This window comes from Somniosus microcephalus, chromosome 3, assembly GCF_052327205.1.
Source record: "Somniosus microcephalus isolate GS21.2 chromosome 3, FLI_Smic_1.0, whole genome shotgun sequence".
NCBI classification, from domain to species: Eukaryota; Metazoa; Chordata; class Chondrichthyes; order Squaliformes; family Somniosidae; genus Somniosus; species Somniosus microcephalus.
This window is the reverse complement of record NC_140989.1, coordinates 273,994,616-274,010,263: the sequence shown is the minus strand read 5'-3', so window position 1 is coordinate 274,010,263 and position 15,648 is coordinate 273,994,616. Positions and strand designations below refer to the sequence as shown.

The window sequence follows — 15,648 nt, the reverse complement described above, 5'->3', positions numbered from 1 at the left end:
CTAAGTTCCGTTCACCCATCATCCCTGTGCTTGCTGACCTACATTGGCTCCCGGTTAAGCAACGCCTCAATTTAAAAATTCTCATCCTTGTTTTCAAATCCCTCAATTGCCTCACCCCTCCTATCTCTGTAATCTCCTTCAGCCCCACAACCCTCTGAGATTTTTGTGCTCCTCCAATTCTGGCCTCTTGAGCATCCCCGATTTTAATCGCTCAACCATTGGTGGCCGTGCCTTCAGCTGCTAAGACTTTAAGCTCTGGAATTTGCTCCCTAAACCTCTCTACCTCTCTTTCTTCTTTTAAGACGCTCCTTAAAACCTACCACTTTGACCAAGCTTTGCTAATCTGCCCTAATTTTCCTTATGTGTCTCGGTGTCAAATTTTGTTTGATAGCGCTTCTGTGAAGCACCTTGGGACGTTTTACTACGTTAAAGGCGCTATATAAATATATGTTGTTGTTCTTGCTAACTGCAAAACCCTGGTGAATTGAGGCAATAACATGTTAGCTGCTCTCTCACTTCCCCTGCCTTTTTGTGGCCAGGATCATTTAAAACAACTTAAGATAAGATACAGCCTTTGATGTGTTCTACAAATAAAGCCAGTCATTTACTCACACAAATGGAAATAGCTCATTGAATCTTCCATACACTATGAATTTATTTGTATATAAATTCAGTTCCAGTAAGCCCTATGTACAGGAGATCCGTGAGACAAGAAGCAGAAGTGGGCGAGTTCCTAATCAACAGCGCTTCAGGAAATCCACACAATAGGCTTTATTCTGCTGTTACAGAGTTACGCACAGAAGTTTGGTAACACCAAAGCTGAGAGCAGTGACAATCACAAGTCTAAGGATTCTCTCACATCATGAAGATGGTGAGTAAAGTTTTCTGGCTCTTCTTACACGAGAGGGAATCTCATGCAACAATTGTCCAGTGCAGAACTATTCTGCTGGGTTTAAGAGAGGGACTGAAGTGAGGAGGATAGTAAAAATACTGCTAACTCATGAATTTGTCAAAGGAAATGAACTGTAGCTGCATATGCATTGATAAAACAAAAACCGTTATAAACAAAATACACTGGTATCGGAGTGTCTCAGTGCTACATTTACATTATATATGATACAGATGAACTATTTACTGCATTATTAATTTCTTTTCTTTTGGCAAATTATTGCATATTTGATAATGCAACTGAGTTAATATGTCAATTGCAAAGGCATTTGGATTGTAAGTATTCACATTGTATTTGGGTAATAGTTTTACCGTAAGTCTATGATCAGTCTAAACTAAGATTAACAAGTAAGTTTTTTAAAAATTGTGTCGATATTTTTGAATGCTGTTTATCGAGTGATTACCAGGTAGCATCGTGGTGTAACATGTTGGACCAACAATAACTTGTATTTACAAAGATCACCACATTCCCATAAGGAGGAAAGATGGGGCATCCAAAACTAGAGCTCCCTGGATGACAAAGGAAATAGAGGTTAAAATAAAACAGACAAAAGAGGTTTCTGACAAATGTCAGGTACAGAATACAATCGAACATCAGGCAGAATACAGAGAGTGTGGGGGGAAATTGAAAAAGGATATAAGAAGGGCAGAGAGAGAGTATCTTTTATAAACATATAAAAAGTAAAAGGATAGTTAAAGGAATGGTGGAGCTGATTAGGGAGAAGAAAATAAATCTTCTTCTGGAGGCAAAGGGCATGACTGACCTATTGAATGAGTACCTTCCATCTGTCTTCAAAAAAGAAGAGGATGAATTTAATGTTGCAGTAGAGAAGGGGGAAGTCGAAATATTGGATAGGAATAAAATACAGAGAAAGGAGGTGCTAAATAGGTTGGCACCACTCAAAGTTAACAAGTCACCCGGTCCAGTTGGGTTACATCCTAGGTTGCTGAGGGAAGCTAGGGTCGAGATAGCAGAAGTTCTGACCACAATCTTTCAATCCTCTTTGGATATGGGAGTGGTGCCAGAGGGCTGGAGGATTGCAAATGTTACAGTCCTGTTCAAAGAAGGGGAGAAGGATCTACAATGGTGGGAAAACTACTAGAGATCATTGTCAAGGACAACATTAATTCTCACTTAGAAAAGCATGGGTTAATAAGGGACAGCCAGCATGGATTTGTTAAAGGTGAATCGTGTCTGACTAACCTGATTGAGTTCTTTGATGAAATAACTGAGAGGGTTGATGAAGGTAGTGCAATAGATGTTGTATATATCCACTTTCAAAAGGCATTTATAAAGTACCTCATAACAGACTTATTTGGAAAATAGAAGCACATGGTAATAAAGGGACGGGGGTAACTAGAGTACATAATTGGCTAAGGGATAGGAGACGGAGAGTAGTGGTGAACGGATGCCTTTCTGACTGGAGAGAAGTTTGCAGTGGGGTCCCCAGGGGTTGGTATTAGGTCCATTACTTTTCTTGTTATATAAATGGCCTGCATTTGAGTACAGATAGCATAATTTCAAAGTTTGCGGATGATACAAATAGTGAGCATGATAGTAGGGGACTTAAGGAGGATGTAGACAGACTGGTGAAATGGGTAGACACATGGAAGATGCAATTTAATGCGGATAATGTGAAGTGATGCACTTTGGAAGAAACAACATGGCGAGGCAGTATAATCTAAATGGTACTATTTGAGGGGTACAAGAACAGAGGGACCTGGGGTGCATATTCACAAATCCTTGAAGATGGCAGGGCAAGTTGATAAAGCAGTTAAGAAACCATATAGGATGCTTGACTTTCTAAATAGGGGCATTGAATACAAAAACAAAGAAATCATGCTAAACCATTACAAATAACTAGTTAGGCCTCAGCTAGAGTATTGTGTACAATTCTGGGCACCACACTTTAGGAAGGATGTCAAGGCCTTGGAGAGGGTAGAGAGGAGGTTTACCACGATGATACCAGGGATGAGAGACTTCAGTTATGTGGAGGGATTGGAGAAGCTGGGATTGTTCTCCTTAGAGCAGAGAAGATTAAGGAGAGACCTAACAGGTATTCAAAATTATGAAGGGTTTTTATAGAGCAAGTAGGGAGAAGCTGTTCCCTCTGGCTAGTGGGTCAGTAGATTTAAAATAATTGGCAGAAGAATTAGAGGGGAAATAAGGAGAAATTATTTCAGACAGAGGGTTGTTATGATCTAGAATGCACTACCTGAAAGCATGATGGAAGCAGGTTGTGTGAAGGAATAAGCCAAATAACCCATTCAGAAAAATACACCACCTTATGAAAGAATTCTGGCTTTATTAAAACATGACAAACTGGGTTTGGAAATTTAGAAATTAACTATGAAATAGCTGTGAAAGCATTTTGGTTATTGAGATAAGACAGTTGTTGACCCTGAATAAATAACCTTATTGAAACAGAAGGTGAAGGGCTCTGACAGGCTGACCTTTGAGAACAAAAACAATGGTTCACCATGGATAAGGTGTTCTAATTTACACTTCGTAAAGAGGCACATAAGATAAGGAACATCTGCCCTCGTAAAGATGACATCAAGTAAGGAACACCTGCCGTCACACCGTTTTTATATGGTAAAGTTAGAACACCTAGAGAGGAGACATGATTCTGGCTGAGGTGGCTGTAAGAGTTGCAGAGGTCGGCAGAAAAATGATGAGAGATAATTAACTTGCATCAGCAGAAAACCTTAAAGGAAATACCACTGGAAAAGGGTATAAATATTGAACTCTCAAATGGGATAATAAACTCGCCTTAATTGGGCAAAGCGATTCTCGGCTTCAGAAGCGGCTCTGTAAGTCTCCAACTCTTTGTACCTCAGGGATCAAAGGTAGTTGATTTTGGTGGATATCCTGTAGAACACTAAGAACTGTAATACTGTAGTGAAGTTAAGATTTAAAAGTAAGATTCTCTGATAAGATTGTAAGTTTTCTCTTTTTGGAACTGTTAATGTTGCGATTGACTCACCAACTGTAAATTACATGTCGGTTCTTTAATAAATCTATATATTTTTAGAATTGTCTCACATAAGATTTCTGTATCAAAAACTCATGAACTCAATCTCTGTACACTCTTTGGTGGAGAGCTGCAGAATTCTGGGGGAGTTTTCCCGACCCTCATAATATCCGGAACGTTACAGTCTAGCTAAACTTATTAAAAGTGCTATCTGGAGGACGGTAACATTCTCGGGTTGTTCCTTTCCTTTAGGGAGAGATAGTCCGGACCTTTAGACCCAATTAAGCATCTTTAGGATTCGGCTACCTCAAACTTTAGTTGAAAGTGAACGTCTCAGAAATACGCCTGATCCGGGATAGCCCCAAAGGGGCTAGGACTAGTAATTATCCCTTTAGTTCAATAGAAACTTTCAAAAGGCAATTGGACATGTATTTGAAGAGAACTAATTTGCAGGGTTATGGGGAAAAAGCTGGGGTGTGGAACTAAATTAGACAGTTCTTTCAAAGAGGCATGATCGGTCGAATGGCCTCCTTCTATGCTGTAAGCTTCTATGATTCTATGATTGAAGAATGACTCTTTATAATGGGGAGAGGCAAGTACGAAAGTTAAAGGGGCACTCAAAAACAGGCTCTATGGGAAAAGTTCCTTTGTAAGGTTTTGAAAGAAAGGAGAAAGGTAACAAGATGACATGGTTTTGGGAGAGCATTCCAAAGAGCTGGGGAGTCGTCAATGAAACATTGGCCATCAATGGTGGAGCCAGGAAAACAGAGGAGAAGCAGTAATCCCGAGATTGAGGAACAGAGGGTGCAAAGGGGAGAAGACCAGTCAGATAATATGGGGTGAGACACTGGCAGAATTTGAAGACTGGGACATTGAAACAGGGAGGTTTGCTAGTGCTGTTGGGGAGGGTTTAAACTAGCTTGGCAGGGGGATGGGCACCAGCATATAGGAGTAGAAAGGAGGAATAAGGTGCATAAAAGAGTGAGTGTGTTGGATAGTACTAGAGAAGATAGTACTAGAGGCAGTGATAGTACCATATTATATAGGAGCAGACTAAGAAAGACTACGAAAAGTTCAAAAATGGGTTTAGAAGGAATGTACGTAAACGCACAAAGTGTGGTGAATAAGTTTGGTGAGCTACAAGCACAATTAGCCGTGTGGCTTAAAAGCAATGAGGACTGGGCACTTAATATTCAAGGGTTCAAGGTGTTCAGAAAAGATAGGGAAAGAGAAAAGGGAGGTGGGGTGGCAGTGCTGATTAAGGAAGACATTGTAGTGTTGGAAAGAGAGGATGTTCTTGAGGGGACAGGAACAGAATCCATTTGGTTAGAGTTGAGGAGCAAAAAGGGTATGATCACGCTATTGGGGTATTCTATAGGCCTCCTAGAGGGAGGTAGAGGAACAAATCTGCAGGGAAATCGCAGAGATATGCAAGAGCTATAGGGGGCCAAATTTGGTTGATTTGCGCCTCCCGTTAGTGCTAAGAGGGCGCTAACGGGGTGCAAATCAACTAGCGCCAGGGCGCAGCGCCGCTAACGCCTCCCAAGAAATTCAGCAGGAGGTTAGCAGCGGCGGTAACCGTTAGCACCACACGGCACTGCGCCACCGACAATGACATCACCGCCGTGCACAGCGCCCCGCTTGTGCCCCGGCTGTAATATTGAGTGGCGCCCCCCAACTTACTGCCAGACGCTATGTCCGCCAGGGTCAGGGGAGCCTACCTGTGGCCAGGGCGGTGCTAGTTAAAGGGGCGGTGGCGGGCGGCCATTTTTGTTGCTGGCCGCCTGCCAGCACCTGCCACCGTTGCTGCCCCCAGCCCCCGTGCAGCCCCCGCAGGATGCCGGCTGCTCTCCGTGAACCCGGCACTCCTCTTGAGTGTCGGGCCCTTTTGCCGGTGCTCCGATCCCTGGTGGCCCAGCTGGGTGCCAGGACGCGATGTGCCAGACCTCTCTCCTTTAATAAGGGGAGGAAGGCCTGCAGTACTGTGGTGTGATGTGCTGCAGCGCATGGTGCTGAGGCATGTAGTGCCGCGATATTGGCTCACTGCACCCTAAGAGGGACGCAGGGCGCTTCCAGTAGCACCCCTCCTCCCTCTCGGGGCGCTAGCTGGGAAAATCAGCCGCGAGGGCGCAAACTTTTTTGGTGCGCTAAAATTAGTGCCCCGGCGAAAGTAGCGCCCCAAAGGGGGCACTACCCAATTTTTACCCCTATCTAGAGTGGTGATATTGGGAGACTTTAATTACCCAAATATCGATTGGGATAATGCTAGGGTTAAGGGAAAGGAGGGGGAGGAATTTCTGAAATATGTTCAGGAAAATTTCCTTGACCAGTATGTTCTTGGCCCAACTAGGAAGGAGGCATTGCTGGATCTGGTGCTGGGGAATGAGGTGGGCCAGGTTGACCAAGTGTCTGTGGGAGGACACTTGGGTTCAAGTGATCATTGTATCATAAGGTTTATATTAGCAATGGACAGGAGCAAAGAACAATCTGGAGTGGAACTTCTAAACTGGAATCGGGCTAACTTCAATGGGATGCAAAAGGATCTAGCCAGGGTAAACTTGAACCAAAGAGTGACAGGAAAAACTGTAATGGAACAAGGGATGATCTTTAAGGAGGAGATGTTCCAAGTACAGGCTAGGTACAAGAGGGAAGGGTAAAGGAACCAAAGCAAGGGATGACGAGGGAGATAGAGAAGATGATGAAATAAAAAAAGAGGATATATGATGCATGTCAGGTGAATTCTTCAAGGGAGAACCAGACCAAATACAATAAGTTGAGAGGGGATATGAAGATGAAAATAAGATTGGCAAAGAGAGAATATGAGAGTAGAATGGCGGCTAACATAAAAGGGAACCCAAAAATCTTCTATTGGCATGTAAACAGTAGGCATCAGTGGTGGGTAAAGTTTTAAAAACAATAATCAAGGAAAAAATTAACGGGCACTTGGAGAGGTTTAAGCTAATTAAGGAGAGCCAACACGGATTTGTAAAAGACAGATCGTGTTTGACTAATCTAATTGAATTTTTTGATGAAGTAACGGGGGATTGTTGAAGGGAATGCAATGGATGTTGTCTACATGGATTTTAGGAAGGCGTTTGACAAAGTACCACATAGAAGGCTGGTTAACAAAATTGAGGTTCAAGGAATAGGTGGGTCAGTGGCAGCTTGGATAAGGAATTGGCTTAAGGATAGAAAACAGCGAGTTGTGGTAAATGGCTGTTTTTCAGACTGGAGAATGGTAGACAGTGGTGTTCCCCAAAGGTCAGTGCTGGGGCCACTGCTTTTTGTGATATATATAAATGACCTGGATATTGGAATACAGGGTAGAATTTCTAAATTTGGCGATGACACCAAATTTGGGGGTGTGGCAAACAGTGAGGATGATACCAATCGACCGCAACAGGACATAGAAAGGCTAGCAGAATGGGCAGACAAGTGGCAAATGGAATTTAATACAGTGAAGTGTGAGGTGATGCATTTTGGCAGAAGGAACAGGGAGAGGCAATATACACTTAATGGCACAGTTTTAAAGAGTGTGCAGGGACAGAGGGACCTGGGAGTTAATGTGCATAGGTCCCTGAAGGTGGCAGGACATACTGAGAGAATGGTTAGCAAAGCATATGGGATCTTGGGCTTCATAAATAGAGGTATTGAGTACAAAAGTAGAGAAGTTATGCTGAACCTTTATAAAGCGCTGGTTAGGCCACAACTGGAGAATTGCGTCCAGTTCTGGTCACCACACTTTAGGAAGGATGTGAAGGCCCTTGAGAGGGTGCAGAGGAGATTTACCAGAATGGTTCCGGGGATCGGGAATCTTAGCTACAAGGACGGGTTGGAGAAGCTGGATTTGTTTTCATTAGAGCAAAGGAGGTTGAGGGGTGATTTGATAGAGGTGTACAAGATTATGACGGGTTTGGATAGGCTAGACGGAGAAAGGCCGTTCCCACTAGTTGATAGTACAAGGACTAGGGGACACAGATTTAAGGTTTTGGGCAAGAGATACAGGGGGGATGTGAAGAAAAACTTTTTTATGCAGCGAGTGGTGAGGACCTAGAACTCGCTGCCGACGGAAGTGGTGGAAGCGGAGATACTCAATGTTTTCAAGGGGAGACTGGATAGGCACTTGAGGGAAATAAATTTGCAGGGCTACGGGGATAGAGCGGGGGAATGGGCTGACTGGATTGCTCTACAGAAAGCCTGCACAGACTCGATGGGCCGAATGGCCTCCTTCTGTGCCATTATGACTCTATGACTATGACTCTATGACTAATGCACTGGAGGACATAGAGCCAGTGGAGCTTAACAAGGACAAGTCTGACAGGAATTCAGGGCTTTATGTGAGAAAAAGCTCAGGCCTCAGAGTTCTGTATTAATTTAAGTTTGTGAAGGGTAGAGGAGAACATTTGAGAAATCAATCTTCACGGTGATGAAGGGCATAACTTAAGCAGCAGAAGCAGAGGGGCAGTCAACTGAAATGGGCAATATTCTAGAGGTGGGAAAACGCAATCTTGTCAACTAATTGGATCTGGAGTAAGCAGACCACCTCAGGGTTGAGCTCAACGCAGATGTTGAGCACCAACTGGTTCAGCCTGAGCAAGCAGCCCAGCAGGCTGATGGAGCTGGAGTCAGAGCCATGTAGCTACTGATGTGAACTGAAGAGGATGACATCAGCTTTTTTTACATTGAGCTGAAGTAAATCAAGTCTTCCAAGACTTGATGTTGGACAGACAGCAAAACTTTGGAGCCTACTGTGGTGGCAGAATGATGGTTATCATCAGAGTACGTGTGAAAGCTGACCATGTACTTGCAAATGATGTCAGCAAGGGATAGAATGTACATATTGGTGCAGCTGAGTTCACACCCGTGATTCTTCCACATGGTGAATTCTTGGTTAGGTTGGAGAAGGTTCAGTGCTGTGTCCAGTTTTGTTCTCGGCATATACAGATGATGTGGGTTTGGCTTTGCTTTAGGGAACATTTGGGGAGGGCTAACAAGGAAAGGGAATACACATTAAATGGTAGGACACTGAGTAGTGTATAGGAACAAAGGGACCTTGGAGTGCATGTCCACAGATCCCGGAAGGTAGCAGGCCAAGTAGATATGGTGGTTAAGAAGGCATACGGAATGCTTGCCTTTATTAGCTGTGGCACAGAATACAAGAGCAGGGGGGTTATGCTTCAACTGGAAGCGCCCCGCATCCCTCTTGGGGCGCTGCGAGGGAATATCACGGCGCTGCGTGCCACAGCACCATACGCTGTGGCACGTCGTGCTGCGGTATTGCAGGCCTTCCTCCCCTTCTTAAGGGGGGGGGGCCTTGCACAGCGCGACCCGGGGCCCAGCTGGCCCCCGGGGATCAGAGTGCCGGCAAAAGAGCCCGGCACTCAAGAGAAGTGCCGGGCTCTTGGAGCGAAGCTGGCACTCCGCGGGGGGGGGGCGGATCAGGAGGCCAGGGCCAGGAGTGCAGGCATGTGCTGGCAGGCGGCCAGCAACAAAAATGGCCACCCCGCAACTCACCTTTAAATTGCACCTCCCCGGCTGCAGGTAGGCCCCCCTGACCCCGTCGGACATAGCATCCGGTGGTAAGTCAGGGGGCGCTCCCGAAGATTGCGGCCAGGGCACGAGCGGGCCGCTACCGGTTAGCACCGCCACTAACTTCCCACTGAATTTTGCAGGAGGCGTGGGCGGCCCCGCGCCCGGGCGCTAGTTGCTTTGCGCCCCGCTAGCGCCCTCTTAGGGCACTAACGGGAGGTGCAAAGCAACCAAATGTTTACCCCATAGAGTTTTCTGTAGCTTGCAAGTGTTTAGAGCCAAATCTCTGTCCAGTGGCACCTCATTGGAACAACCTCTCTCACCATTGACGGATTTGCTTCTGTCATCTATCCATCACCTGCCATCTATTACATCAGAATGGGTATGGTTTACACTCTCTCACCTTGGTCCTCAAAATATGACCACGATCAGCCCCAACACCAGCAGAACCAGACACACCAGCAGCAACAACAACAGCAACAGAGCCAACCTTCTCCTCAACCACCTGATGCTGCACAGGGCAGAGGGCATCAGTGCAGGGCTGGACCTCGCCGGAGGCGATACACCCAACACAGGATATACAGGCAGAGGATGAACGTCCTCAACATGACTGAGCAGTAGTGCCAACAGAGGCTTAGGCTATCACGCCAGGACATGGTGGACATTTGCAGATTGCTGGACCAAGAGCTGCAGCCAAGAGCAGCGGGTGGACACTCCTTACCAGTAACTGTGAAAGTCACCCTTGCCCTCAACTTCTTTGCCTCAGGCTCCTTCCAGCCATCTGCAGCAGACATTTGCGGCATCTCGCAGTCGGCTGCACACAGATGCATTACGCAGGTGACCGTTGTCCTATTTGACAAGTCAGCAAATTATATTAACTTTGCAACTGATGAAGCCAGTGTTACTGAGCACGCGGTTGGCTTTGTACTCTGGCTGGATTCCCATGGGTGCAGGGCATAATCGACTGCACACATGTGGCAATCCGGGCACCCCATCATAACCCAGCAGTGTTTATCAACCACAAGGGCTTCCACTCCCTCAATGTGCAGCTGGTCTACAACCATAGGAAGATCATTGTTAATGTGTGTGCCAAGTTCCCTGGGAGCTGCCATGACTCCTACATCCTGCGCCAATCCACCATTCCTCAGCTCTTCACAGCTCCAAACAGTCTTTCCGGCTGGCTGCTTGGCGACAAGGGCTATCCACTAAAGACGTGGCTCATGACACCCTTGAGGAGGACAACAAACGAGGCTGAGGAACATTACAATCAAAGCCTCATCTCCACCAGAAATGTCATAGAGCAAACAATAGGCATGCTGAAAACACGCTTCAGATGCCTGGACAGATCAGGAGGAGCCCTGCAGTATGCACCAGCCAGGGTCTTCAGATTGTTGTGGTCTGCTGTGCCCTGCACAACATAGCGCAGCAGCGAGGATTAGCGATGCAGGAGGAAGAAGGCGCAGAGCACACAGCCACTTCAGAGCAGGAGGACGAGGAGGAGGAGCATGAGTTTGAGTAAGAGGATGATAAAGACCTTGAGTAGCAACTGGTAACAATGCCACCAGTACATGACCACGTTGCTGCCCGTGAGGCCAGGAATCACCTCATCGTGGCCAGATTTAGTTAAGTTCACGCAAAACAGACATGTGGCTGCAACATGCGTTGCCACATTGGCATCAGCCCACATCAACACCATTAACCATCCCTACAATGACCAGTCCTATCTTTTCAATGTCACCACCATTGATGGAGATTAAAATAGCTCTGACCATCCACTCTGCCACTTCCAAGTGTAACACACATTTGCCAAGAACCACATAGTTCACGCATGTAAAGATTTAAGGGACAAAATCACTTTAACAGAAACTTGTCAATAACATTGAAAGAAACGCCCAAATGACTACCCTTGTGATTCTATTTGTGTGGCATCTTTATTTTCCGAGTGCTTCTACGAGGTGCAACTCCTGTGGCTTCAGCAGAGGTAGAGGCAGGCTGCTCACTTCCTTGCTACATCTGCTTGGATGTCTTTGGTGGTTGTCCTCTGGGTTTTGGAGCCTCTGTGGGCCCCGCCAAAGTCTGCTCCTCCTGCAACTGTGCAGTGGCAGACTCGGCCATCACTGCCCGTGGAGGCATCTGGGACTCTGACTGAGGGGCAGGCAAGGGGCTTGAAGTGTGAGCGCTTGGAGAGGAGCCCCCACTTGCATGTGCCCTCCCACCATCATCCCTCTCATGGGTCACCCGCACTTCTCTGCTAGCAAGTAGCTGGAGAGCATGTTGCTGCACAGCAGTGGCGCCATGAGGACCCATGTCGACATTAACATTCCTCCTAGCAAGGACATCTATGAGCCTCTGGTTTCTCTCCTCCATAGATGCCCATCTATTTTGAATTGAGACCATGTGCTCAAGTGACTGGCACATTATGTCCTCCATGCAGGTTGCCATCCTATCCATGGAGGAAACAACAGTTGCAAGTGCGTGCGCCACGGTGTTGGTCATGCTTGCGATGGACTCCTCCATTCTCTGCACACTCGCAGTCACCGCGATTGCAAAACCTGTCAGAGCCTCCTGCACTTGTTGCACCAGCTCCAGGACCGCCCTCTTCATTGATGCCCCGCGAGGCTCAGCGTTTGCATGCAGCAGAGCAGAGCTAGGAGAGTCCTGCGCCCTCCGGCAAGGTGTCTCCACTGCTGTCCCTGTTTCCACCATCTCCTCTTGCTCACTTGTGACTTGTGAGACACCAGGTGACAACACTATCTCATGTATGACCCACCGAGGTGTGTGTATCTGCGCTGTTGCTGGCTTGCCTTATCAGAGGTGACGCTGCGCCCTCAGAGACAGGAGCCTACTCTGAGGAGTCCTCTTGATGTTCCTCATGGACATTGGGGGGGCTCTTGATTGACCTGTGGGAGAGTAAAGACATCAGTTAGATAAATTATATGTCCATATCATACAGATACCAATAAGTACATTATCAGCAATCTATTCATGTTGACACCAGCCCCAATATGAGTGACTGATGTAGGTGTATGGGAAATGATTTTGTCACCAGGTTGTTCTGATGAGCCCCTCTCTCCATCGCCCACTTCCGGTTGATCCGCTCCAGTGATCTCCAGGGCAGCCTCCTTTGCAAGAGTCAGAATGGCCAGTGATTGAGGGCCACCTCACATTCTCCCCCTCTCCCTCTTGTTGTGGGCTCTCTTCTCCTGCATGGAGGGAAAGAAGAGCAGGTTGAGTGAGAGTGATGAAATGAGTGTAACAAATGGATGTGTTAGATCTTTATAGAGAGACTATAACAGAGTGGGGTGGATGTAACAAGTTGCCTCCTTTAGTGTTGCTAGTTGGTGTCATTACATTAGTATGAGAGTGAGTGTTCGGGGTGCCTAATAATATGGGGATGCAATACAGTAGCTAGATAGAGAAGGATAGTGTAATGATATCAGCAAATAGTGATGGTATTTGCCTGTTTGATTATTATGCCTTACCAGCATATTTGCCTGTTTGATTATTTATGCCTTACCAGCAGAGGGCATGTGAGAGAGGCAGTTTAGTTTTAGTTTCGTTTTAGATGGATCTCTAAGATGGTGTCTCCTGTAAAACTGTTAACATGCTTGAAGACACTTTAGATTAAAAGACATCCTCTTTTATGAATGTGTCGTCATTGAACCCACATACAAATCAATACATGATGTCAGAAGTGATTGAAAGAGATGAAGAGGAAAAATCTGAAGTTAGCAACTCGACGAGATCGTGGCAAGCAAGCTATCCAGCTAAATCAGCTCTCCACATTTTAGCAAGCCAAAAGAGAACATCGTTACTTACCTTTGGAGAATAGCTTACGAAGTGAAAAATGGAAGGATTACACCCACCGGCGAAGCTTCAGTTGACAGGTAATGTGGCTGAAAGTTGGAGGAGGTTCAAACAATGTTTGGAGTTGTATTTAGCAGCAATCGGAGCTGACGAGAAAAGTGATAAAATGAAAGCGTCAGTGTTCTTACATGCCGTGGGTGATGAAGCGCTGGAGATGTATAATAACTTCACATTCGCTGCTGATGGGGACAAAATGAAGTTGGATAAAATAATGGAACAGTTTGAGGCCTACTGCATACCTAAATGTAACGTGACATTTGAGAGGCACAGATTTTTCACATGTGTACAGAAAACAGGAGAGACTATTGATCAGTATGTGACTGAACTGAGAAACAGAAGCAAATCGTGTGAATTTGGGGGACTGACAGACTCGCTGATAAAAGACAGACTGGTGTGTGGTATTCCAGATAATGGTCTAAGGGAAAGACTGCTAAGAGAGCAAGATCTAGACCTGGGAAAAGCCATAGCACTGTGTAGGGCTACAGAGACTGTGAAGTCGCAGGCAAAGGAGCTGTTCAGTGACAGTAGCTGCAACGTGGATGTAGTGAGAAAGAACGGACACAAACCGTTTAACAAAAAGAGCGCCAATGTGAAAAAAGAGGCGTGGCCAGCGAACAAAAATGAAAGGGGCAATCGAAAGTCATGTAGTCGATGCGGTACACAGCATCCACCAAAAAAGTGTCCAGCATATGCTAAAACATGCAATAGTTGCAACAAAAACAACCATTATGCCCGTTGCTGTAAGAACCAAGAGCAACAAAGCAAGGTCCATGCAGTAGATGAAGGCGAGATAGAGGAGTTCTATGTGGATGTTGTGTCTGAAAACAAAAAAGAAAAAAGAGACTGGATGTTGACACTAAAAGTGAATGACATACACATTCCATTTAAATTGGATACTGGAGCACAAGTTAATGTGATATCAGAGACTGATTTTAAGAAAGTTAGACCCAGACCAAAGATACATGGAATAAAAGTGAAAGTGACAGGATACTCAGGTACTAATATACCAGTGAAAGGAAGATGCATTGTCAAAGTGACACACAAGGACAGAGAGCACACGCTAGCATTAATCGTGGTGCCAAAGGATGTGCAGGCCATACTAGGTTTAATAGCCTGTGAGAGACTGAACCTGGTAAAGAGAGTCCTCGTTGTGGAAAGCGAAGGAGAGGCAGTCTATGATGAACTCATGAAAGAGCACAACGACCTATTTCAGGGTCTAGGCTGCCTTCCAGGAGAACACACGATCAGAGTAGATAAAAGTTTGCCAACGGTCATACATCCATGCAGAAAAGTTCTGTTTGCTCTTCAAAAGCAACTGAAGGCAGAGTTGGACAGGATGGAAAGCCACAACGTGGTTCAGAAGATAGATGAGCCAACTGAGTGGGTGAGTTCCCTCGTCGTTGTGGACAAAAAGAATGGAAAGCTCAGAATTTGCCTGGATCCAAGAGATCTAAACAGAGCAATAAAGAGAGAGCACTTCAAGCTTCCTACACGTGAGAAAATCATGTCACAGTTTGCAAATGCAAAGTGATGTAAGAAAAAAGAAGCTTACCATCAAGTAACTTTAAAGTAAGCTTTAAGTAACTTATAAACACACTATATACAAGAGAGGTCTTTACCATGCCTCTGGTAGAAGCCTCTTACAATACTGAACAGACCAGTATTTATACCAGTCCAACAGGAAGTGACACATGACAGGAAGTGAGGTATGTACACAGTTCATAGTTCATAGTTCACAGTTCACAGTTCACAGGAAGTGATGACATAACTTCCCGGAAGTTATTATTTTTATCACATTCTTCCCTCCTGCAGGTTTAGGAGGCTGTGGTCTACCTTTTGGTCCGCAGCCACCGAACAAGGAAGAGTCGCACCCGTTTGGATTCCCGTCGTTGAGGGTCGCTGGTCCGCTTACATGCGGTTGGCCATTGGCCAGAGTCCGTGTGGCCTGGATTGCCCTGTGAAGGGTCGGGGAGATCATGGCTTCGAGTACGAGCCCCAATAGGTTCAAAGTCAGACTGCCTCTGTTCAGAGGGAGGTGCAGAGCTGGTCTGTGGCAGACCAGTACTTTCATGCGTGGTACTGGGAGGGTCGCAACCTTGAGCACGGGGTTCTACCGGCACCAAGCTAGTTGGTGTCCGATCAGGATCCTGGAGAGGGGTACCCGATAGGTCCCAAGAGTTTCCTGGTGAAATGCCATCACCCGATGTCCCACTAGGTCCTGGTGGGCAGGGAGCCAGATCCCGTAATGATACGGTAGATTCTCGGCCGTCAGAATATCGTATGTTTGCATAGGTGGGGTTGGCATCGGTTAGTTCGACCTCGTCTACAA

General features: G+C 46.0%; 1 protein-coding gene across 1 annotated transcript in view; it reads left to right on the top strand.

Moving 5' to 3' along the window:
• Positions 1–793: 793 nt before the first annotated feature.
• The window catches only part of LOC147121964 (P-selectin-like), a 134,669-nt gene continuing 119,814 nt past the window's right edge, over positions 794–15,648 (top strand). The window contains exon 1 of the mRNA XM_085982555.1: positions 794–871. Within this exon, the coding sequence (XP_085838681.1) occupies positions 863–871 (9 nt within the window). The 5' untranslated portion in view covers positions 794–862. The remainder of the gene's footprint in view (positions 872–15,648) is intronic.